Source organism: Perna viridis, chromosome 9 (genome assembly GCF_037379345.1).
Source record: "Perna viridis isolate PV_CMFRI_1.1 ecotype Kerala chromosome 9, ASM3737934v1, whole genome shotgun sequence".
In the NCBI taxonomy this organism is placed as follows: domain Eukaryota; kingdom Metazoa; phylum Mollusca; class Bivalvia; order Mytilida; family Mytilidae; genus Perna; species Perna viridis.
The window spans coordinates 26,678,010-26,704,312 of NC_142453.1; the positions used below are offsets into that span (position 1 = coordinate 26,678,010).

The following is a 26,303-nucleotide window of genomic DNA, read 5'->3' on the forward strand; positions in this document are numbered from 1 at the left end:
ACCTTCCCCCCCTCGCCCCTGGTAAGATTGTTTTTATTGAATCCATTTCAAGAGCCAGTAGAATGTATTTGGGACTTACTAAGGCAAATATAAAACCATAAGGGTCAAATTTCTAATAAAAATTTAATATACCATTGTAAATACTTGGAATGGACAAGTCCTATATCTATGAAACCTACCTACATTTATTTGAATCAAACTTCAAAGTAGTTTCAATTTATTAGGATATATGATACTCTTTTAACTTAATCTGTGTAAAAAAATTCTAATCAGAATCAACATATGCTAAGAAAATCATTTATTACAGTAGTTCATTTACCTTTGTTTGGAAACAAAATAACTGCCTGAAACAAAACCTATGAGATAAAAAAAGTCTTATGATTTTTAATATATGTACATTGTGTAACAATTCTCATATGTATACATCAGTGTATAGTTCATGAATTAATAAGCAATGGTGCACATATGTAACATGATGTTAAACTGCCAGTGACTGACAGTCCACATGTTTAAGTCAATGTTCAACAATCATTGACAGTTGTATCAAAATGTTCTCTTGTTTACAGTTACATGTATATTTAACAAGCTCATAGGTTTCTGGGGTTTAAATTTCAAGAATGAAAGGTCCTTGACTTTTTTGCATCTAAATGAATGGTTCTCAATAAGAGTAAATGTAAATATGGTAGGTCAAGGACCAAGGTAGATGAAATTACAATGGTCCAGCATCAGAAATTGAGGGTCTTGGATCTTGAACCAGGTCTAAGTTGAACCCCTGGGTTTTTACATTTTGCCTGCTTTTATACTTACTATTTTTGAAGTGGAATTTCATTTTTTGCTTGATTGTCTGTCCAAACATTTTAGCAACTTTTCTAATCTATGGAATGAAGTTTGAAGAGGTACAGATCAATCATTTGTGCATGAAGTTAGGTATTAACTTCTTTTGTACCAAGTGGATAAAAAAATGTAGTTTAGCTTCACCAAAATTATTTTTCCCCATTGTTGAATTGTGCCAAAAAAGGCTACTATTTGCACCAGTTTAGCTGTAAAATATCTTTAGACCTAATGATGTCTATAGCCTAAGAAGATCAAAATTTTGTTTAAAGTGAATGATTTTGTGAGTGGTATGATAATATTTTGACGTGAAGCTTACTGAAATTTCTATGTAGTGATACAGTTTATAGAAAGTTTTGCTGACTGCATTTTAAATGTTGTCATAAATTATTTTCTCATGTCACTTTTGCATTCTTGGTGAATTTTACCATTATTGGCATGGAAAGAATGGCATTCAATGAGAATTTTGCCACGGAAACATGTAAAAGTATAGTATTCATGTGGAATTAGCAAACTTAACTGCCTTGGTTGTGTCTGAGTAGCATGCTCATCTCAAGCGCAGGAGGTCATGTGTTACATCAAGGATTTCAAAATTAGTAGTTAATGCTTCTCTGCCAGGCTTAAAGTTTTTAGATGATAGAATGATAACTTGTTGGCTCAGATTCAGAACAATGTATCCAAGTTGCTTCTGTGAGCTAGCACCGTAAAGATTAGGCTCAATGTGCTGGACCAGTACAAGATAGGGTTTGTTTGATTGATCAGTTGTCATCCAGTAATACATGAAATATTTGCCATAGGACCTTCAACCATCAATCCAACCCTCCAAGTCTTGGTAGTAAACATATTGCCATGTACACTAAATATTATTTGGTTTTTTTTTTAAATCAATTGAAACATATGTGTATATTGAAACATATGTGTATATTATAACCCAACTCTTGAATTGATGTGAGGTTGCAAATTTGCGATGCAAATTTTGTTGCTGCCTCAGCGGGATTTGAACCCCTTCTCTTCTCTGACATCTATGGTAACACCGCCTGCAGTAAGTCCAACACTCGAGACCACTTGGCCAACATGGCTATATAAAAATAAAGCATTCATTAACTGAGTGATACTTCCTCGTAAGTAAATCTAGAGCACGAACATTAGCACATGATATAACTGATTGGGACAACCTCTGATGGTATCGAGTAAGACAATAGAGGATCTGTAACAGTATACAAATACAGCCACACCAAGTATATAATACATATAAGAAGTCTAATGGAGTGAGGCAACTCAACCATCTTACTTGCTAGTATAATTGTAGATACATAGCATGCACGGCAAGGATCCTCACGGTGCACGCTATGTATCTACATAGTAATGTACCAGCAAGTAAGATGGTAGAGTTGCCTCACTCCATATATATATTATATTATTATATGTATATATATTGTCTAGACAAGTACCTGTAAACAAGATGTTAAAAAATACAAATCGCTTTAAAAGATGACATTCTATAAAACTTGTTTATAATGTTGAAATTTGACATGAATTACATGTCAGAAAACCTCAAATGACATCATTACATTGGCACTTCGTTCTCGTGCACCTTATTTCCTTGTACTGTAGTATTGTTATAAATATACTGTATCTGAAAACTAGTTCACTATTTGCTATGTAAGTAATAAATCATTGGTGGATATAAAAAGGGAGTCAGGCAATTGGTTCCCTCTTCTAATTTGGAAAATGTTGTTTATTTTTCATTCAATTATATGTAAATAGTCCATGATTTGGATAACAAGATTTTGTTTTTTGTTTTCCTATTACCATAACAAGATTGTATAGAGTTCAATGCACTACCAACAAATTGATGGACTATTTCAGTTTGCACTGAGTTCATCTGGCCAAATAAATATTCTGCACCTTTTTCATTATGCAAGGAGATGTTAATATGTTACTCGGTATTGCCATGATAAGTTACAGATGTGTCTTTTGCAGAGTTTTGGTCCATAGACTTTGTATATTGAAACAAAATACATTGTTTTTCCACATTTTCTTTTCATCAAGCTTGATTTTGAACCAGTTGGGGACTTGGTATTACCATTAACATGATTAAATACTCTCTGAATGGTTGTTTTGTTCACTGTATGTTTATCAAGATCTTAATGGCCTGGAAAAACTTGATTGACTTGTGTTTTAGTAGTCTTTTACCATTTCAATTTTCATAAGAAATATCTTGAAAAAAGTTGTTTATTTTCCTTCTTGTGGGAAATCTGAAACACTTACAAAAAGACAAAAGTTCATACTCCCCAGTTTGTTTTAGAGCTGGCTATTATGATCAAATCTATGTTCCCTGTTTCACATGTTTAGTTATGATGTCATGGCATGGAGGATTTTCAGAAAATACATGTGCCAAAAACTCCTTTTCTACCATCTTGCAGAGATTGTTTTGGACCTATAGTATATCAGATTAAATTTCATTCGACCATTTTCAATTTTAGACTTCATTTTATCATGTAGTGCCCTTCGGAAGCATATTAATTTGATGAATAGGATATTCTGACTTTTTTAACAGATAGGATGAAAATCAGTTGGCGTATGCAATATGATAGATACAGCCGTATAAGAGCATTGTTATAATTTGATGACATTTTCTGCTTCAATATTGATTTCTTACTCAATCCAAAGTTAGATTTATTTAGAATAAAGGTTGTTAATTATCTATTGTCATTGGGAAAATAAGAATAATTTGAAAAGACACTATCACAATAATTTCAGTGCCGTTATTTATTTTATAAGAATAGATTGGGCACTTGCTCCGTCCTTTAAAATTTACAATGTCACAGTCACGTTGTAACGAGAATGGATATGGTGAATATGTCAAAGAGACAACAACTCCACCGGGATGAAAAATATCTGTTTGATTTGTGATTGTTGGCTGATGTCCAATAGAGAGAAATTATACTTATCAATTCCAACAAAGAAAAGGTAATGGTTTCACAGTTACTGCAACAGGGTTTAATTGCTCAAACTTTTCTGATCATGGTCTTCTGTGTTTCTGTGTTTCTCATGGATGTTTCTCATTTCTGACATTTTTCAAAAGTATATATGCATTAAGATCTTCAGAAGTATGGACAATCCACCACAAACCTTTTTTTTTGAGGTGCCATTTTGGTAGTTGTTGATAGTTTATTTGATTCTCTTTTTTAATTGGTTTCATGTGATTGTTTTTTCAATGATTACTGGCTTTAATAGTATGAACCAGGAAAGGAAGTTATGATTTGCAACCAGTTGGAATTGTTCAATATAAACTTTTAATGCATGATAATCATTTGATATATTTTTTTGTAGGAGATTGACAAGGCATGGTTATCTAGCTGTTTTGTAAACCAAGAAATAAAGTAAGTTGCTGAAAATACTTCAATTGAAACTAAACTTCAACAAATCAAAGTTTGCTCTTCCAGTTTAACAAATAAGGGTAACAACAACATTACCGAACACTAATCCGATTCATAATCAAGTCAAGTCCAAATTAAATCTGGAAAAATAGATACAACACCACTGAAGCAACTGGTATTGCAATGGTCATGACTTGGTACAGGCACTTCAGATGAAATGGTGGTTTAAATCTTGGTTTTACTGTGCGCTGAATCTCCCTCTTCCATTGCGTCATGACTATACCAGTGGTGATTAAAACATTTGTTACTTCTGAAGTTTCATGTTTTCCATCAAGGGGAACATGGAACAATACAAAATATACCTTCACCGAAATGATGATAAAACTTGGGTGTCTAAGACTAATGAGATATGGTTGATCTGGAATTAAGGAAGTTTTTATACATTTCCAGGGATTTAACCCACAGAAGTTCCTGACATAACCTTATGAAATAACATAGCTCCAGATATGGGAGTAATTGAGTAATTACCCAATTAAAATGGGCAAAATCCATATTGCTTTGTCATCAAAAGAGTTAAAACCCAATAGCAAAAAAAAATAAATAAAAAAATAAAAAACAGAAACCCAAAAAAAGTTGAAGGGTGAAAACTATTGTTCAAAGAAGCAATTTCTGATAAATGACAAAGAAATAAAAGTATATTTGGAAGGAGCTCTACTTAGACTGTTTTTGTTTCTTAAAACTGACCATTTTATAGCATTTCAATGTGCTTAATATGTCTTAATATGACAAACTTAGTTGTAAAAACTGCAAACTGATCAATTACTCAATTCATATCGTATTGATAAAGTTATATTTTGCTAAAGAAAATTACAAAGATATTTTTTCAGTCAATATAATTGAGAAATGAAGAGTTTTTTGACCAATTCTTATCTGGAGCTCTGATATGTAATATAGAATTTTATCTACAGGTCGACTGCACTCTTCAGATTTTACAACTTGCCAATTTTCTGTGGCTTTAAGGAGGTAGACCTAGGGTATGGGACACAACTCATAAAAATCATTGGAACGTTTGTATTCAGCGTCTTAATCAATATCATGTAAGCATCAAAGTAACCTGGACTGATTTTAATCGGTTTCAAATGAAAGCTTGACAGGCTATGGTGAAATTGAATATGATACAAACATATCACTGACTTCATGAGTTATGTCCCTTACCCTAGGTCTACCTCCTTTAATCTTAATTTGCTGTTGCTTGCCCATAAATTGATAAAATTTCAGAGACATTTTTTAATGAAATGAGGTATTATGATCTTTATTATCATAAAAAAGTAAGAAAAACATTAGTAAGCTTATTCACACTGATTTTTGTCACACTTCTTGTGTTAAAATCTTGCTCTTTACTCTTTGAATATCCAAGGATGTGAACTGGAGAAAAAAAATTGAAATTCCAAAAGAAGTTATATATTTGCCATTGACATATATGTTGATGATGGCATCATAGTAGCAATCTATTAGTGACTCTCTGCAAGATTTTTCAAATGAATTCATTTTATTCTAAACTGAAATAATATACTAAGCAGAATATGTCAAAATCTGCATCTCATGCCATATCAACCTTTGACCTCTGGTGGGTGGCCATAGGAGTGATTAGAGGGGTCACTTGACAAAGAATTTGACATCACATGTTCGTTATGTTATATATATTTGAGGTGTGTTCTGAGTGATACATACATAATATAGAGTATGGGTTAAATTTAAGGTTGTTAGATTGGGTAAAAGATATTGGGTTTAAATAATCATTAATCAAGAAAAATTATATTTTGATATAAATATGACATACTCTTTTCTTAGAACAAAGTAGCCAATGCTAAAGCCACTAAATGCATACATATTGATGATTTAAATCCAATCTTATGTAATTTGATTTATTTTTCAAGCATCCCATATTATTGACCAGTATGTACCTTTAGTTAATGTGTGTATAGGTGAGTTAAGTTTTTTTTTGCACTGTTATAGTCTTTATCATATGTTGATAAGACTGTATTGATAATGTCTGCCGGTTCATATCCTTCCAAAACAATTAGAAAAATTTTAACAAATTTTGGTAGAAATATCTATCTTTGTTGATTGATGCCCTCCATCATTTTCATTGTTTTCTTATTTTGGGACTACAATTTCCAAAATAGAGAACAGGGTGTCTTAGCAGAGATTATTTTCAAGCTACAGTCATGTTGCCCTGAAATTGTATTGATCTTAATACCATTTTGCCCGTGGTGTTATGACCTTGAACAATATCTAATTTCCGCGACCTGTTGGTCAGAAAATAGGATAGAACATTGATATTACATAGAAATCTTATCTTTGCTGATTTTATCACTTTCAATTTCGAACTTTCGTGTGATAAATACATGTACCTGTATATCTGTGTCAACAGGTATTAGAATACCTATACCAATTAACAGGTCTTTTTAGATGATCTACCAGTTGTCCACTTAAAATCTATTATGATAAAATCCTGTGAACTAGTCTGTGGTAGTGTCAGGCAGCCTTCATAATTGTCAATTTTTTTGTAGTGTTAGGAGAAATTAATGATGATCCATTTGTCTGCTTGCCCATCAATGTTAGAAGTAACATAGACAATTAGATCTTTGCAGTCACTCCTTTTTTGTTAAACCAAAACTTCAAGATTTTACATTTAGGATATCATTGAGAAAGTTTTTGTCAGGTTTTGGGGGCAAGTTGAAAAATCACTAACTTGTCCGCTACAAAGTCTGTGACAAAAAAGTTGAAACTCACACTGTTGTAGTTGGACTAAGTTAAAGCTTTTTTAATCATAACTTTTTTCTACAATGTCTACATATTCAGTGCATTTGTTATTGCCTTTTTCATGGCTGCATAAAAACTACTCTACTGGTATCATGCTGTTGTCATCTTCATAATGTCAATTGACATTTAGTGTCTTGATAACATACGTATAAGTGAATGGATAATCTGAAAATATTGTAATACTTAAGTATCACACTGCCTCTATCGCATACCCTATATAACACCACTAGACCTATATTGCATACCCTATATCACATCCCTTCACAGACCATACTTGAAGTATGGTTAAAAGATATGATATAATGAACATGACATGTCAAATTCTGTATCACATGCTGTATCAACTCTCGACCTATATCACCCCACGGGCCGGTGACCTTGGGGTGATACAGGAGTCTCAGGTGAATACAGCATGTGATACAGATTTTGATGTGTGAATATTCAATATATACTGACCAATAGATCCCTTTAGTGTTAAGTTAGCATGCATGACATATATCTATGTGAGGTAAGACTTGGTAAAAATAAAAGAATGATCCTGTTTATTGAAGATACTCCATGCGTGCTCATTGGTTATATATCCTACAGTTACACAATCTGGTCTATTGTGTTAGTTAGATGTTACTACTTCTTTCGGCATTTTTCATTGGAACAGGTCATTATTTTATTATCATATGTAACAAACTTCTATGTTGATTCTTTGGTTTCAAAGATTCAAGGTCAAGGTCATTTCCTGTAGACAATGACGTATGCACCATAATTTAAGTTAACCTTAAAGGTATTGCTTAAAATGTTGGTGCATCTAGAGTTTTCAACTGGAAATAGACAGAAGGCTCACATGAGGATTACCACACTAGTGTTTCAACATTTTTCAAAGATTCATATTTTAAGAATTAACATGATAAGACTTTATTCGAGCTTCATATATTTGTGGGCCCTACAGTTTTTTTTTATAGTGATATCTGTTTAAATAGAACCCCTCTGTAGAGTAAGTGTTATGATTGGGTAGGTAGCATTTTGGTTAAGATGGGTTCAAGATGCATTGGAATTTATATATAGGTACATTTGTATTTTAGGAGACATCAGAATAGAAATATTTCCAATTTATACTCTGGTTTTACTGATAAGTTTTACTATAGGTTTTGCTTGTACCTTGTGCTGTATTTTGTTATCTCAATTAGTAACTATGAGCATGCATTAGATTTGAAATAAAATATTAACAACTGCAATGTTAAATGAAATCTTTTATTCACCCATCATTATATCAATGTAGACCTATTGTTCAGCGACAGGTGCTAATTTCATCTCATGGAATCTTACACAGACAGAGATATTCTGTGAATCAATAGTAATTAGTAAGAATATGATATTTATTTGGACTATCATGCAATCCGGCAATATGTTGATTATCTGATCAGTATAGGGTGTTAATATCACAATGTCATTAATTTATCTGTACAACAACTTTACAAGTCATTTTAAGTGGTCTGATCAATGACAAGCTGTTAAATTTAGGACATTGAATAAGAGCTGCATAGATGAACTTAATTAGTAGCATTTTTAAGAAATGAATTATGTCAAAGTAATTATTTCATTTTGGAAGCTGTATGGTTTTCAAAAAGAAATACTCATAAATTCACATTTCAAATTTGTAGTGCATTCTGGGTAAGTTGAACCTGTATATAAAGACCACCTGTCTTATGTGACAATGATTTTTGAAGGTCACTTCAGGAAGGTTCCACTGTATCTCTTTGTGTAACCCTGTCTGGGTGTCATTGTCCAAGTTTCAAATACTACTTGGGATGAATTGTGCATTGTATTATTCTATATTTTTTTGTCATTCTCAGTCTTTTAAGCTTTTCCCATGTTATAACTCTATAAATGTAAAAAGGTTTTTATTGGGTTTTTTTCCCGCACCAAAAATGGTTTGAAAACTTGTGAGAATATGATTTCCTTTCACAAGATTTTATTGTTTTCAAACCAAACATGGTTAAAAAGGTGACATTCTTTTGTAATTTTATATGATGTGTCACAATAAAAAATCTTTTTAAGTTAGTATTCCTTATTTGGTTTGTAACATTTGGTCATAGCGCATGATACTTCTTGTGACATTCTGTCAGAGTGCACAACACTTCTTGTGACATTCTGTCAGAGTAAACAACACTTCTTGTGACATTCTGACAAAGGGCATGTTATATCTTGTGACATTATGTCATAGTGCACAACACTTCATGTGACATTCTGTGATAGAGGTTGATACTTCTTGTGACATTATGTCACAGTGCTCAACACTTCTTGTGACATTCTGTGAAATGCATGATACTTCTTGTGACATTATGTCATAGCGCATGATACTGCTTGTGTCATTTTGTCATAGTGCACAACACTTCTTGTGACATTCTGTGAAATGCATGATACTTCTTGTGACATTATGTCATAGCGCATGGTACTGCTTGTGACATTTTGTCATAGTGCACAACATTTCTTGTGACATTCTGTGATAGTGCATGATACTTCTTGTAACCTGATTCTGCCATAGTGCATGACACTTCTTGTGACATTTTGTCTTAGTGCATGATACTTTTTGTGTCCTTCTTTCATAGTGCATGATATTTCATGTGACATTCTGTCATATTGCTTGATACTTCTTGTTACATTCTGTCATAGTGCTCAATTATTTTTGTGACTTTATATTATAACAAGGTCCTTGTCTGATGAACATTTACTGATATCTCTATTTTCTTAATGATATTAAGTAATAATTTCCTAGTGATGGTGAATGCTGGACTTTGCCCTTACTAAAAACTTATCTTTCTTTTAAGCCATTAAAAATAAGCTATCTTCTAGAAATATTAGGGAAAGAAATAACTCTTTGAAATATTGTATTGGAACCTTTCCTGCTATTTTATTGACATGGGTTTTATTCCTCTGTAAGGAAATACATTTTATCAGGAGATATGTTGTAGTGCTTTGTTAATGTAACCTTTAAACAAATGTCTACTAATAACTGAGGTACAATATAATCACGAACAGAAGTCGATGATCCATTCAAATTAAGTTTGACCTCATTTAACGTAGACAAGGAAATAAATCATTTACATATTTAATTGTCATATTTTCTTGTCATAAGTATAACACCTTATAAGGTCAGGCATGTAAAAATTGAAAATGTATTATTTAGGAATATTTTAATTTCTGTGAAATTCTGAATAGTTCAGCCTTGTTGAGCAACAATGTCCATTTCAAGTAACTTAACTTGGTATTTTAGCCACGCCCACTAACTACAAAATTACTTCAGTGGTATTCCAATACAATAAAGCATGCATGTAAATTACAAGTGGCACTTTCGATTGGTGACAGTTACAGAATTGATCCGTGTTAAAATATGTCGATTTCATATTAGAAAAACAATTTCTTTTATTTCATTTTTGTTTTCTGGTGTGTTTTGAATTAAGGTATAAGAATTGTTTTCAAATGTTAGTTTAGATTATTGGATATAAACAACTTTGGGTCAGTGGTTTATGTTGCAGTGTAAACCCCCCAAAGTCATGTAATGTGAAAGTACTGTTGTTCGTGGGGTACCAATATTCATGGTTTTCATGGATAGGCCAAACCAAATAATTTGGTTCCCATCGAAAAGGAAATTTCCATAGATGTGTTATTTGAAAACCCCAAAGCTACGATTTCAAGAATCCACTAATTTGTGTTTCTTCCCTAATCCACGAAAATTGGGTATCCATGAATAAAGTATTTTCACAGTATATCCTATAATCTGACCAACAATTGAAAACAATCCTTAAATGTAGTCTTAGTTTGACTCAAGTATGAAGTTTTAGATTAGTGAAAAATAGTTGGAAAAGAAAGCATTATAATGTTTGTAAAGTTAGTGAAAGAAGTGCATTTAATTTATTTAAGGAATGACTGTTATATTTTTTTCTGACTATCAAGAAATAACCTCAATCGAGTGGTGCACACTCTTAACTTGTGAAGCAGGTATTTTCAAGTATGCACCACTTGCTTGGAGATTGTTTCAAATTGACAGAAAATAGTATAACATTTAATCTTTCTAACAAGATTTAAAGTCTAATTATCAAAAAAGCTTATTTTTATTACATTGTATTTATGTGTTGTTGTAAAAATAAATTGCATCAGCAGAAAAAAAACCTGAATTATCTAATCTGCAGAGAATGTAATAGTGTGGGTGAAAGCAGTTTATTTTTCTTTTTCATTTTTTTATGGTATATTAAATATTTCTTCAGTATGTTAGTATTGTAAAAAAATGTATTCAATATTCAGTATTTATCTGAATTTGTAAATCATGAAGACAACCAAATACACCTGGGTCAGGTGGTGATGGTGTTTTTTTTTTTTTTTTATAAAATCCTGACTGTGAAAAACAAACAAAATATAAAAATAAAAAAAAAGGCTTGATAACTTAATATATTTAAATATTGGCAAAATTTTTATTATTGCCAATTTTTATAAATTAATTTTAAAACACTGTTTTATCTTTAAACAATTAGAAAAGTTACTTTGAATTTAACTGAACAGGGGCATGTCAATATTTCATTGAGATATAACAAAATTATTTTAACCAATCAGATTACAGTATTTATCTCAAATTCATTTATAATTGCATAACAAAATTTTGTCCATAAACTGATAGACAGATTTTTTTATTGAATCAGAAAGCATATTGCCTCTGAAGTTAAAGTGTCTGTTGGAGCTTAATTTATTATGAAATGCTGGAATTTTTTCATAAATTTTATGCATTTTATGCATTTTTTTTAGTTAGAAATAATACACAATGTTTGAGGTACACATACTAGTGAAAATTACCCCTGATTTCATGCTATGCCCCTGTAAAGTACTTGGTGGTCATTATCACAAGTTGCAAAGCCAACTTATGAATATATTGTAAAAACTTGTAAATAGAAGTAAATTCACATGGAGTTTGAGATCTGTACAAGAGGAGATCAAAACATCTGTAGATTTATGTGTCCTTTAACTGATTTTCAATTTTTATAATTTCAGGAAGCCCTTAGTTGTATGTATATCTGACATAAGAATACAAGCTAATGTTCACCATGACAATGACAGACTTAATCAATCTCAGGAGAGGAGAGCTGAGCAGGAAAATTTAACACTCCCAAAGTTTGCCACACTTGCCAAGGTATATGATGGTCAAGAAACAAAATATTGTTTATATGTAGATGAGTGTGGTTTTGTTTTCTGAGTATTGCATGTATAAGCCACTATTTTTAGTACAGTGCATTAATAGTGTTTCCAATGACAACTTACCTGAGTGAAGTTAGGCCATATTTTTTTATTGTTTGTTTTAACAAACCCATCTGCCCTAAATTTTGCCAAAATTTAAACATTTGATTTTTTTTTTATCTGACTTTTGTTGATCAAGCAGAAGCAACAACTGCCTGAAAGAAGGTGATATAAAACTTTGTAAAGTGAAAGCTTATCATGGTGTAAAATAATTGTTGTGTTAGGAGGTCACCTTCTGGTGAAATGAAAAGAAATTGGTTTGGCAAATAAATCGTAAAACTAAAAATAAAATAATTCTGGGCTTTTGGGAAACAATGGTCAATATATTATTTAAATGTATAATCCAAAACAAGTAAAAAGACAAAGACAATAAAAAATATTAAACTGAAACAACAAACATAACTTAAAAACAGACATTTACCAAAAACTTTGATCTTTGACCTTGGTGAATCAGTATTTAAAGTGAGTGGCCCCCTGCTTCTTTAACCTCATGTACCCTCTTAATGGTCTCATGGTAGTATGCTTTCTTCAAGTGTGGAAGGTCATGGGTTTGATCCCTCATCAAGTCACATCAAAGACTTTAAAACATAATTTTTTGTGCAGGAATAATGAACGGTGATTTATTCATTTCATAATACATATTAAAATTTCTTTTCTTCCTTTACACTTTTAGTATTTAGGATTGAAGATAAATAATCTGACAGTGATGTTACTGAACACAATGATTCCTGACTGCCTGGTTCATCTCGATGGACAAAGTGTCAATCTTGACATTGCTATTGTAGACAGATGGTAGGTTTGAAGTGTCAGACGGTTATTTGGGTCTCCAAATATTCCCACACTGTTGCTTGTATGTCATGCGAAGACATAGAAATTGGCAATAATTTTCATTCTGACTCGACTGGTTTGAGATTGAAAATTATCGCATAGCAAGATCAAAAGGGATTTTAAACAAAATAGTGATATTAATTAGAACTCTGATTAAACCAGAAGTTTTGATAATATTCAATGGTTTTTGAGTGCCACAAAACTCAGTAACCAGAAATGTTTTTAAAAGCAAATAATTTCCCTTTGTTTTGTTTTCTCATTGATAATTTATAAGTGTACAATTGTAAATAGTTCCAGTAGAATCTGAAATTTTGAATTGCATTGATTTAGCAACAATTTTTCGTATGAAATGTAAAAATTAAATATACCTAAGACATCTATTTTAAGAACTTTGTTTGTAAATTTTTGAGAGCTATTGTTGAGGAATGTTGTTTCTCACAAGTAATTGTGATGGATTCTGTTTCTCTACTGTGATTAAAATATTGTACACAATATATTAATGAGTTTTGACCAGTCAATTTTGAGGAACAACACAACTACATGTTGAATATCAAATTGTTTTCAAATTTGTAAAAAATAAGTAAGAACTTAAAACAGATTTGATTATCTATAACACTTTTTAAGTGATGTGTAAATTTGTATGTATTTTCTTGATATAGCTACTCTGTAATACTAGATGTGGTTGGAGTTAACTGTAAAGCATTGAGAAGTGCAAACCATGTAAGTTCTTCATAATCAGACAGATTTTCTAAGGTTGCTACAGTACCTGAACCAGATTTTTAATGTTGCTACATTACCTGAACCGGTCCATGCAACAAAAATTGGGATTGTCATCTATCACTGATCAGTTTTCCATCAGTCATCAATCCATCAAACTGGTCCATTAAACATGTTATCGCATTACATGAACACAGAGCGGTCAATATATTTTATTGATTCTGATGTTTTATTTGTCAATTTTACACATATATACATATTGCAGTAGATTTAAACATCAATTAATACTTTTACTTTTATTTTACATTTGTTTTATTTTTAACAGATCGTCCTACATTTAACATAACAAAAATGCGATCAGAACGGTCACTGGTCATCGGTAATCAATCCATCAGCGATCAATCAATCAGTGGTCACTGATCCGTCAAATCATTGCACGGATCGGTTTAGGGACTACCACAACAACATGCAATTTGAGATCACATTATGGATAAACAAAATTAAATGATGGATATCTCTGACCCTATTCTGAATCAAGCACATAAATCATCATCTGGGTTTTAATGACAGCCGTATAATCGGACAGTTTCTACACAGGTTAAATTATTTCACATAATTTTCTTCAGAATTTCTTGTGACTTTCACCTAAATTGAGCAAATGAAATTTTTAACTGAGTTCATCTGAAATTCAGTTAAATCAAGCCATTTGTCAACTTTTTGCATAAATTTCATGTTAAAACAAGGTATTATTTGAACTCTGAATTATTTTGGATTTAAGAAAAAAAGGGAAAAACTATTTATAAAACTAACTCCTACAAAGGGGTTTATTCATGCCATCATGACTAAGATGGCTTTGTAAGTTTCCTTTGACTAGTTTCCAATTAACCTTACCCTTTAGCCATGCTGGCGTTATTAACCCCTTTAGTAAGGATTACTTTTACAAATTATTGTTTGTCATTTTCTAAATTCTAAAATGATTTTAAATTCAAATAATACCTTGTTTTAAGTAACTTTCACATGAAAATTATTTTAAGGTCATATAATGTACCCATGAATTTCAAGGATATGTCAACACTAGTTAGAAGCTTTCCATCTGTCAGAGAAAATAAACCATCTTAGAAACAATATCATATGCACAAAGCCAGTGTTACATAAATGTTGTATTGTTCAAATCCAGTATTCATGAATTTGCATATATTGAAGGTCATGTGATGAAACTCACAAACTCTATTGGACCATGTGTAGTTCTTTGTAAAATTTTACCTTGACATATATATTTTTAAATAACCTTTTAGCTTCATTAGTTAAAACATCCCAATTATATTTCACTTTACAATGCATTGCATCAATTTGTGCATATGTCTTTATTGTTGTTAGCCTTGTAATTATGCAATGATGAAACTTTTTAGGATCCACTATCTGAGCCATGTTTAGCGGAAATGTCTTGGAGTACATTTATACACCTTCAAGCTAGGCAGGAAAATATCAAACATCTAAAGGTATGACTGGGTATTTGCTGACAGATTTAATTACCATTCTGTGTAAGAATAAGGCAGTGGTTGGCTCATTTAGTCTATTTTGCATCAGATATATTCAATACATCTAGAAAACAACTGTAATGTTATTTAAATTTATCCTGAAGCATCTGTGATGTAGATATTTTTTGACTGCTGATATAAGGAAAAAGTATGGAAAAATTTTCCACCATATTTCCATAGTACATTCCAACTAAATTTGACTTATCAGTGTCTTAAAAAGGCAAATTTTACGAACACATTGATGGTTATTTCTGGAGGTTATCAGGTCTAAATACTTTGTTAATGCAATAAAATCTCTGTTTTTTTTTCTTCATGTGCCACACCATGTAGACATTTTGCCCGATTCTTATACATAGCAGTACGTAGTTGTAACTCATTTTACAATAAGGATAAATCCTTTTTCACTTTAGTTGTGATACTGTAAAACATATTAATTTTCATGGTGTACTAATTTTTTCTATTTTGTGTGTGGATAGAATATCATGGAAATCAGTTTCTGCTGAAATATTTTTTAACACTGTATAATGCTATTAATTTTTTTAAATTGCAAAAAATTGATATCCTCGGATATGTTCACTTGACAGAATCTGCAGAAATTAATAACCACAAAAATTAGTAAGTTTACAGTAATACTGATATGAGGCAGCGTAAGAAAGAAACAGTAAACTAAAAATTAAATCGCTTATTTTTATATAGTAATAAGAAACTTTGGGCAACAGGCCAAGAGTTGGTGGAAAATATGAGGTTACACAAATAAGTGTTTTTCTTTTGCAATTGAAGCATGAAAAAAGTGTTGTTAGATATCACCAAAAAATCACTAAAATTTCCACAATCATATTGTGTCAAAGCATACATATCTTATTTATAAACCCATGCTTGGAAGGAGAGACAGGTATTATATTTTACCTTTGTAAATCCAACCATATGTCCATCTGTCTGAAACTTATATTTTCCTCACATACATGTACATGTCACAGCTACTTGATAATTGGTATGCAATCTCAACTAAGGGTCCCTTACGGCACTTTCGAAATTCAGACCTTTCACAAGCCTACTTACTGTTTACAGAATTAGCTGATTTTTTAAAGTCTTTATGATTGATGATTACATTTTTACATTATCATATTAACTTGATTTTGATACAAACTATTGTTTTAATGTTTTATATCCTGAGTATTGATTTTAAAGCTGCATTAGCTGTCATTTTCTTAAGTATTTTGTTTCTTTTGAAATATACCTTAATTTGAATTATTTCTACTAAATTGTACTTTTCTTGTATAATTTCATTTGATATCTGCATATAAAATGCATTAAATTACAAAGCGAAAGAGGTTATTTAACGGCAAGGAAGACCAACAGATTCAAGAAGTAATAGAAAAAAGTTTGAATATAATGCAAGGATCCCTTTGAAATTTACGTATTGTGATATAATGCGGCTCAAATATGATCATTATTGATTTGGAAACTAATCAAGAAATAGATGAAATGAAACAAAAACAAGACACATGCTTACCTGTGGATCCTTAATTGTTATTTTTGCACCACGGTTAAAGTATTTTTAACCCTGATGAATGTCCTGTCGGCAATCTTCGGAAGTAATGGCAAAAAATAATTAGATCAGACCTATCGATCATCTCTGATTTAAAAAAAAACGTTCTTTTCACAATATTCCGTAGGTATTATTGACATTAATTGCTTCAATTGCGTTACTACAAACTTTTTTCATTAAATTGGCAAAATTTAGTAAAATCAAAACTTAACAAATTTGACAGCTGATGCAGCTTTAAGCGTATAGAATAACTATATCTTGTTTGACAGCTCTCTTTATATTTTGACCTTATACTAGAGTTAGTGTATGGGGTCTTCACTTACTATTTATTTTATTTTTTTCAGTCATTGCGATTGTTGATAGATAAACCCCATGCTAACATGACAGAAGGTATGTAGAATAAATTGGTTAATAATGGAGTTCCTCAATTGTGTTGTGATGTTGAAAGTTTATAATTTATTAATCTATCCTTTTTAAAGATTTTTACATGTCAGAAATCCTCTCCAATAAACGGTATAATAACCATTTTGGTTTTCATTATCATAGTGAGTTACTATTTTTAGTGCAAAAAATTAAAAAAAGAAGGGATTAAATATTTTTGTTATGAAAGTTCTTAAAGTTTGGTTATTATATAAAACATATATTTACACATTTTTTTTTTTAATTTGCACAGTTCAGGCAAATGATTCATAATTTTTTAGGAGTTTATCTCAATGAAAAATTAAATTTATAAAGGTATGTGAACAACAGTTTTAGTTACATATATTATCTTGAATAAACCAAAATTTCCTGGTTTTTGGGGTTTTTTTTTTTTGCAGTTAGAAAAATATTTAAAAAATACATGAGTAGCTCTATCCTTTTTAAAATGAAATTATGTTTTTACAAGGTAATACCAATTTTAAACACTGTCTATTTTATATGAAAAATTGTAGCATTATAATATACAAAATTTACCTTTTTTGCCAGAGATCAATATACAACATGTTTTTTTTTTTTTATTCCCCTGCTCCTTAGGATAGGGCTGTACTATTTTAACTGTGTCCGTCATTCAATTTGGTAACAGTTTTCCCTGCAACTACAGCCACTTGATATTCTGACACAAGCTTTATATAAGAGTAATCAAGGGAACCAAGGTTATAGTGGTAATCAAAAAAATATAATCCAGGGACAAAGACCAGACATGGAAAACAGTCATACACAACAAAGAACATAAAGTAACTAAAATCATACATATAAAGTAACAAAAGTAAATGAGCAACTCAGACTCCACTGAAAACTGGGAGCATGGACCAGGTGCACCGGTAGGGTAAGCGTCCTCTGCTTCTCTAGAAAAACCCGCCAAGTTGCTCATAAAAAGTAAAGTCCGTGGTAGATAAATGAGGAAAGGAAAACTATGACCCGTTGAATAAATCAGTTTTCATGGTGCTGATGGATACACCATAACGATCCACGAGTTCCATGATCCATGATATACCATATTCTGGAATTTGAGTTAGGCTTGGTGACATCTTCCTGTTTGACAACTCATTATACATTTTGACCATATACTATAGTTAGGGTGTAGGGGGATCACTAGTGGGCATTGGCTCACAGATTTCTTGTTTCTATAAGTTTAAAACTTTTGTAATTGCCCTGTATGAGTATGATGTTGACTATTTTTCATATACCTGTTTATCGATTTCTAATTTCATGCATAATTTTTGCAGGATTTTTATCAAGTTTACAGCAAATAAACCAAAAGAAGTTTACTGAGTCATTAGAAAAGAAAGGTATGGTTTCTTTCAACAACCTTTTTTATTTTGTTACCATGGGCTTAGTCTGCAGGGGGTGGGGGAATTCTTTGATTTATGAAAGGGATGCCACTGGGATTCTATAACCCCACCCTATTCATATATTTTGATTTTGAAAAAATGCTGACCTTTTCATATATTTTGTCAGCAAAGAGACCTAGTCCCATATATATAAGGAGTGTTCCCTTGATTATGATGCACTAGGACATATAATAACAATATTCATCATGTATTTATTGTACAAATGATAGGACAAGGATGTTTTTGACCATATATTTTCAATGTATACCTTTATTAGACATATTATATAATTTTTTTCATTTTCCCCCACCTATTCACATATTTGTATGCAGGAAAATGGCACCTATTACAGTGGCAGGTCCTAGCACCATGCAAATAGGAAGTGGCCCAAACGAGGCTTAGTCTAATGTTTAGTATTTGGAATGCAATGAAATATGCAGTATCAATGACCTCAGCTTCTAAGGTTAAGTCAAGAAAAGTCACCAGTATTGGAACATGTCAATTAGGGCTAGTTGCCATTGTGGTCGGCTTTAAACTATTGTTCTTTTAATTATACTTTGAACAAACTTTTGGATATATGTAAGAAAAACTTTGTCTGTCTGTGTGTCCTCACATCTTGTAATTATAACTCTTCCTCAATTACTGATTGAATGATTTTAGTTATCACATATAGATGCATGTAAAGGAAGATAATTATTATTTACCAGTAAGGTGAAGTAATGAAACTTATTTAAGGATTTACTGGATAGCTTCTCATGAGCATAACTTAATAAATTTAAATGAAATCTGAAAGGAAGGTTAGGCATCATATGTACATTTGTATGAAAGTAGATAAGAATTGTTTGATGCCTTCAAGGGTAGATGATCAAACATGACAATTAGAGTAGGAATCATGTATAGATGTGTATGATAGAAGATGATAATTATTGGAAAACACATGTTGGGTCTTTCGTGAGGGCAGTATTATTTTTAACATGACTAATATTCATGTAAAGTGAGGGCATTTTTTTGTGAGCATGTTCTGAGTATTTCTGCTTAGTTTTGTAATGGTCAATATGACATCACTCCTTCATTGGAATAGTTGTTGCCTATATTGAAGCAAGTGTACACTAAGTTGAAAAAAATGAATTGTATCAATGTAAAAAATAAAGAAATTATTCAATGGACCAATAACAATATCATATAAGGCCAAGTTCAGCATATGTATGCAGGTACATGTACAAATTAGAAATCAAATTCTGCAGGTTATTTATGTAATCTTGCATGTAAATTCCATGTTTATTTTTTGCTATAAATTGTTTATTGGATAAATTGGGTAAATAATGGGAAGAATTGTTTAGATTTTTTTTTGAATTTTTTTGGCAACTTCAATTTTTTTGTAAATATTTGCTTTGTGAATAGACTTACCAGTCTATTTTTAGTGATACCCCTCCCCTAAAGTTGTTTGGGGTTATATATATGAACTACCTTATCTGTCTGTTTGTCTGTCCTGTATGTACCTTGTATGTACAACTCCTTCTTTTCTGTTAAATAGGATTTGATGAAACTTTCTATAAAGTTTATGCATCATAAATAGATGTCCATGAAGCAAGATATTTTTTGAAGGATGCTTGCCGTTGGTGATAATCAAAAAAGCATTTTGAAATGGTTTATGTGTTAAGATATAAATTAATGAGCTCACTCACAATGTTAGTTAATGGAGAAAAAGGAGAAGTCATATCCAACTGCTATTTCCTATAGCCTAAAATTTTCTTTTTCATTTCAGATGTACAAAAATTGGAAGCTCCAAAAGCAATTAACTGGAAATTGTTACCACAGGTTAGTTTGCAATCTCCCTTTCTTTTTATGCCCCAGTAAATTAAAGTTTGATAAGATATGGTCAAGAGGAACCGAAGAATCCCTAGATTTAAGGAGTGTGCTGAACTTGTTCCATACACAAGTGAAATCTTATTTTATCATGCTTTTATTAATTTATGAAGGGCATGATTGACTTTTATGTTAACAGTTTACATTTTTTTTGTGGGGGGGGGGGGGGTGGGGTGGGAGGCTTGTCTCCAAAGGAATATCTTCATTTAACTATGATTTTCTGTGACTTCTCTGACACTATTTGACCAATTTGAACCAAACTTGGTATGAATTTTCATTGGGGTATCCTGCATAGATCTGATGTGGGGATGTTTGGTGCATCAAAGAACATGGCCGCCATTACTAAAAATAGAACATAGGGGTCAGACTGTATTTTTTCACATGTATCTCCAAAACTGTTAGGTTTAGCTAAATTTTGATGTAGGTAAAAGTGTTCAGCATGTTGAGCTCAATCTGTGGTCAAATTTTCATATTTATTTGTAAGCCATTTTGGAATTCTTGCCCATTTTGGACATTTAGTTGCTATTTGTAATGTTATTTTTTTCAAAAATCTCTGACACTACTTGACCAATTGAAACCAAGCTCGGAATGAATGTTTCTTGGGATGTCCTGCATAGAACTGATGTGGAGATTTTTTATTAGTGGAAAAACATGGCTGCCATTACTAAAAAATAGAACATAGGGGTCAGGCAGTCATTTTTTGCATATTATATTAAGTAAGTTGTAAGGGGCTAGCAAGTGAGGAGTAAACCAAAATAACACATGCTATTTCTCCGTAGGAAGTTCTGGACTTAAGTATAATCATTTAACCACAACATTTGTGAATTTTCTTAAAAAATGAAAGGGCTTTGATGATTTTAAGTTGATACCACATGTATTTGTGTTGATTTCTTTTTGACCAAACCAAAATACAGGTATCTGAAAAACATCAAAAAGATATTCTTTTTATATTATTGAATATTTTGCTGTGATTTTGTTACTTCTTTCCAAAAGTCCCCCTCTTTTGGTTTTTGGAAGAACATAAACCAATTGGGAACCAAAAAAGGAGGGATAAACTGTTATTTTTGGGTATAATGCATAATTTTGTGTTAATTAAAATTAGGTTTCTTGTGGAAACTGCCTGTATTTGGAAATAAATTCAAGGTTACCAAAATCACCGTTTGTGCTGTAAACACTGCTTTCATCTCTTTATGATTAGGTGGGACACTGTTAAAATAAATATTTCAATAGTTTCAGTACTTTTATTAACCTAAAACAGAGAAAAACTGTTACCTCAACATTTGGCCCTAGCACATTGTTCTACTATTTTTAATAACTTTTGAGTGCTTTGATTTTCTGAGTACATTAAAAGTAGCACTATCACATTACTCTCCTTTTAACTATTTGATTTTAAAAACGTTAAGACAGGACTTATATATTGGGTATTCAACTGGAAATCTTATCCAGACTTCATCATTTGTCTCTAACTTCATTGTTATTGCTGTACTCCCTGGGAACCACTTGCCATGGGCTGTACCTGTCACATAATGTGTGTATTGACTCTTAGAATTCAGCATTATATCAACAAGGACATGATCTGTCCAGGATTCAAGTGTTGCTATTACAAAGTAATACCCTGGCATCTGACATCTAAATTTACCTGTGGTGTTGTAGGCTGATAGGTTAGAAATTCCTGTAGCAGTTTTCACATGTGGGAATTTCATGAGTCCTGCTTGAATGTATTCATTAGCATAGTGACATGCTGTTAGAATTACTGGAAAAAAAGGAAAATCTTAGTACTTACATTCAAGTTCATATAGAAAAAACTTAAAAAATCCAGTGGATGCCTTATGCAAGTTGAAGTCTGAATTATTATTCTCCAGCCAATAAGTAGCAGTGGTATATAGTTTTACACTTTCGATTCTGTCATTTTATCATTCTGCAACAAACCGTTTTACAAACTTTTTTCCTGGGTGGTTTCATTTATTTTTTGTATGAGAGTACAAAATAGTTGTAGTGACAATAATAAGAATACACACATCAGAAAGGTAATACCAATTGGACATATGGACATCACGATGTTGCTAAATTTGGCTAGGTTTCTCAAAGTAAATTTGTCATCACAGTTGGTTAATATTAGATTATTTAATATTTTTTCAAGGAGATGTTGAAAAAATATTTAATAATCTGTTTATCCCTGTTTTGCTGAATTGTAAGGTATTAGTTTTCTTTTATTTTCAGTAGTCCTGACCTAAATATGTAAGTTTTATAAGCACTGCAAAATTTCCTTTCGGGACTATTTTTCAGCGACATGCTACGTGACGTCACATGTGTTGGGCAGCTGTGATACACATTAAAAAAAAATTGGTTAACTATGATGATCGCATTTAAAATTTGTTAAATAATTTTTGGATTTATTCATTCTAATTGGGTAGGTTACTGTATTTAATCATTTTCCATTGTAGACTAGAAAATATTGCCACAAATTAGCCATTATTTCATACGCAGTAAACAAGCAGATGGTTATTTGGGTCGTGAAATATTCTTATGCTGTTGCTTGTATGTCATGTGAGGACATAGAAACTAGCGATAATTGTCATTCTCTCTCGACTGGCGTGATATTGCAAATTATCGCTAGTTTCTATTCTATTTTAAACAAAATAGCGATAATTTACTATATCTAATAGTATTTAGACGGTCAACTTGACATTTGAATTGAGTTATGCCTCTTGAAATACGATAAAAATGCTAATCATGTCAATTGGTTAGACTATTTTCTAAATGCATTATTCTTAGGAATGCATATGTCATTTGCATACAGATCTGAATGAAATGATATATCATCCAAAAATAGGACTAGCTTGTCATCAGTCTGTATTCTTAATTATATAAAATATAAATATATAAATATATAAATAGTCAAAACTAACAAAAACAAAGAAATATGATTGTTACATTCATGCTTAACATAAGAAATGTAAATTAAACTAGATAAGACAATGGTAAAGCATTTGAAGACAATACAACCATATGTAAGCTGTTTTGCATGGTAGCTTTAATGTATGTTCTTCTATAACAACACTAAATAATAATAAGAAAAAAGTGATTTAATGTCTTATTACCTGGTTGTAATTGGTCCTCAACATTCTTCTGTATCATGGAGATTGACTGGTTAAAGGATTCCTGCAGTTTTCCTACTTCTGACTCACTCTTATTTCTGAGACCCTCCATGGCTTGTTTCTGCTCTCTAACAGTTGTTGTTAGGAATGTTGTATAGTTGTGTTCTATTTCCTGAAATTTATTGTTCATTGTGTTTATGATTAATTTATCATTATTTTCCAGTGTGTTGATTTTGTTGTACAGAGCTATAAAGTCCTGGCTCCTTGCTTGCTCAGTATTGGCCAGAGCTGTCACTTTAGTGTCAAGGGTCTGAGTCTTCTGTTGTACTTCACTGAGAGTCTGTAATTGATTGATTCCTTTAAGTTGCTCGAGGTTTACAACCTTCTGTTTGAGGGCATCTGTTTCATTCTTCAGAAGTTGCTCCTTGGTCTCTAACCTGTCAAGTTTTTGTTGTATCTGAACTGATGTTTGTGTTTGGGAGTCCAATGACAGGTGAAGATTCCTGTTGTCTTGTTGAAGTAGTGTGTACTTTCGGTCAAGGTTGTTGTATTTCTGCTTCCAAGAATCTGATGAGTTTTTCATCTCTGCATACTTCTGCTCCAGGGCTTGGTATTTTTGTTCCAATGCTGTAATAGCAGTTTGCTGAGAATTCGCTGCTATATTCCCTAATATTCTTTGGTCCATAGCATTTAGTTTGTCCTGTATTTGAGAAGCAAGTAAATTTAGGCTCTTCTCTTGTTGCTCATGGTAGATAATCATTTCCTGGTGATTCTTCTCAATTACTTGTTGAATCTTGGATTTGTCACCATAGTATTCCGCCAAGGAGAGATATGTCTGATGCCCTGGATGGGAACTATTATTACTGTCCAATAAAAAGGCATTAACTACTCCTATTGAACACAAAATAAAGACCAGCTTCATTTCTGGTTTAATTGTAGGTCTATTTTATATTATCTCTATTAAAATATGTGTATTTATCTTTAAGTAAGGTGATAATGTTTCACTTGTTGGATATTTAGATAAATATTTTATAGTGAAATATTAGAGTCCTCATGACAGTATATTCATACAAATATAAGATAAAACCTTTGACTCACTGACAGCCTGATTTCAGTCAGATAGGAAGCTGCATCCTGTGGACCGCTTTGACATTTTTGGATTTATTGTAGCAGAAATAGCTGAATAGTTTTAAATGAGAAAAGAAACTGAAATACAGATTCTGCTAATTTCATACCTTCTTCATGGAACAACTTGGCCAGCACAAAAAAATGTCCCTAGTTTCAATAGGATCTAAGTCTTATTATAAATCCATGACTTATTCAAATCAGAAGTTTAAGACATGATGCATAAGGTAAATCATGAAAATGGTTATTAAAAAAGTGATACAATGACAAAGTGGAAGAGAACCAAGGGGAAATGCTGCATTTTAATAAAAATAGGAATTGCATATTTGTATTTCCAGGATTGAGACCAAGTGAAGGGAGGGAAGAAAATTTTTAGGGTTGAATTCATAAAAAAATTTTCATGCAAGAAATTTCCCCCTCCAATTTTAGGAAGAGTGGGGAGTATGACAGGTTCATGTTCTATGAAATCATGAATTTAAGGCATTGTTCATGTTAAGTACTCTTCTACTAATTTTTATAAGAAGATAAATTTGAAGATCTTCTTCAATTTTGTAAGTTTTTATATAATATTTGCTAAATAAAAACATTCTTGGTGCCACTTTGAGTGCTCTTTATTAATATCATGCTTTACCTGGATGTACTTTTTTCTCAATTGTAGACATAGACTGGAATCTGTATGTTTGTAAATGTTCCCCCATGGCCTGTGCCTGCTGTCTTTGAGATTGTGATAGTGAGGTTGTGTAATTAATCCTTAGCTAGAGTTAAAAGATCATCCTATGCTGTTTTCCTTACATAGGATTATTTGCACAATTAATCAACTGATAGCTTAAGTCAATGAACTGCACTTCATGCCATTATCTTTTATTTAGTGCAGATTTTTATCTTTTTATGTCAGAGATCTTACCATATTAAATGAAGGATGTTCCTTTTACCATAAGAGCTTTACATATATTGGTTTTCTCATGTCTGCCTGTCTGTCTGTTATAAATTTCTGATTCCGTATACAGCCCATAGTATTTACTAAATGTGATTGAAAAGTTCAATTTCTCAGTTATTAACTATACAGTCAAACCGAACTTTAGGGAGAGTAAAAACTTGGTCACTTAAGACGTGGTGAGCATTTATAGGTTCATTTAATATAGGATGCACTACATAGAGGTATTTTGACCATAGTCTTTTAAGACAGGTTAAGGTTTGAATTTGTATTTTCATTAGATGCTTGTGCATTATTGGATTATTTGAGCAGATTCCCTGCAGCTTACAAGTTGTTATGCAAGTGTTCAGTCCTCAATAAAAATGCTGAGAATTTTATTGCAGGTCCATTAATGATACTAAAACGTTTTGAAAGGATATAGTAATGTTATTGGCTGTCCTTCCTTCTGTTCGTTTATCTGACTGACTGACTGACTATGCCAGGCAAAATCTCTGTACAATCTTTTAAGGGAGTTATACCA

General features: G+C 31.7%; 2 protein-coding genes across 3 annotated transcripts in view; one reads left to right on the top strand and one right to left on the bottom strand.

Moving 5' to 3' along the window:
* The window catches only part of LOC148607548 (protein hobbit-like), an 85,059-nt gene that overhangs the window by 7,984 nt on the left and 50,772 nt on the right, over window positions 1-26,303 (top strand). Inside the window, exons 3-10 of one of the 2 annotated variants that reach the window (XM_088545836.1) lie at window positions 4,168-4,217; window positions 12,075-12,213; window positions 12,991-13,109; window positions 13,805-13,865; window positions 15,272-15,361; window positions 17,294-17,339; window positions 18,656-18,718; window positions 20,526-20,578. In XM_088545836.1, the coding sequence (XP_088401962.1) occupies window positions 4,168-4,217; window positions 12,075-12,213; window positions 12,991-13,109; window positions 13,805-13,865; window positions 15,272-15,361; window positions 17,294-17,339; window positions 18,656-18,718; window positions 20,526-20,578 (621 nt within the window). Of the gene's footprint in view, window positions 1-4,167; window positions 4,218-12,074; window positions 12,214-12,990; window positions 13,110-13,804; window positions 13,866-14,323; window positions 14,460-15,271; window positions 15,362-17,293; window positions 17,340-18,655; window positions 18,719-20,525; window positions 20,579-26,303 lie in introns of those variants that run through there. The other variant, XM_088545837.1, reaches the window with a different exon arrangement.
* Window positions 21,877-24,668, bottom strand: LOC148607549 (uncharacterized). The gene is made up of 2 exons (XM_088546821.1): window positions 23,728-24,668; window positions 21,877-22,379 (listed from the first exon to the last, which is right to left on the bottom strand). The coding sequence occupies exons 1-2, from the start codon at window positions 24,644-24,646 to the stop codon at window positions 22,006-22,008; spliced, it is 1,293 nt and encodes a 430-aa protein (XP_088402947.1). The 5' UTR covers window positions 24,647-24,668; the 3' UTR covers window positions 21,877-22,005.

What these genes read in the sequence shown, in the direction of transcription:
- LOC148607549 (XM_088546821.1), bottom strand. Translation starts at nt 24,646, where the DNA reads ATGAAGCTGGTCTTTATTTTGTGTTCAATAGGAGTAGTTAATGCCTTT. An exon ending in TGAGGACCAATTACAACCAG is followed by an intron (nt 22,380 to 23,727) that starts GTAATAAGACAT and finishes CTTTTTTTCCAG; the next exon opens with TAATTCTAACAGCATGTCAC.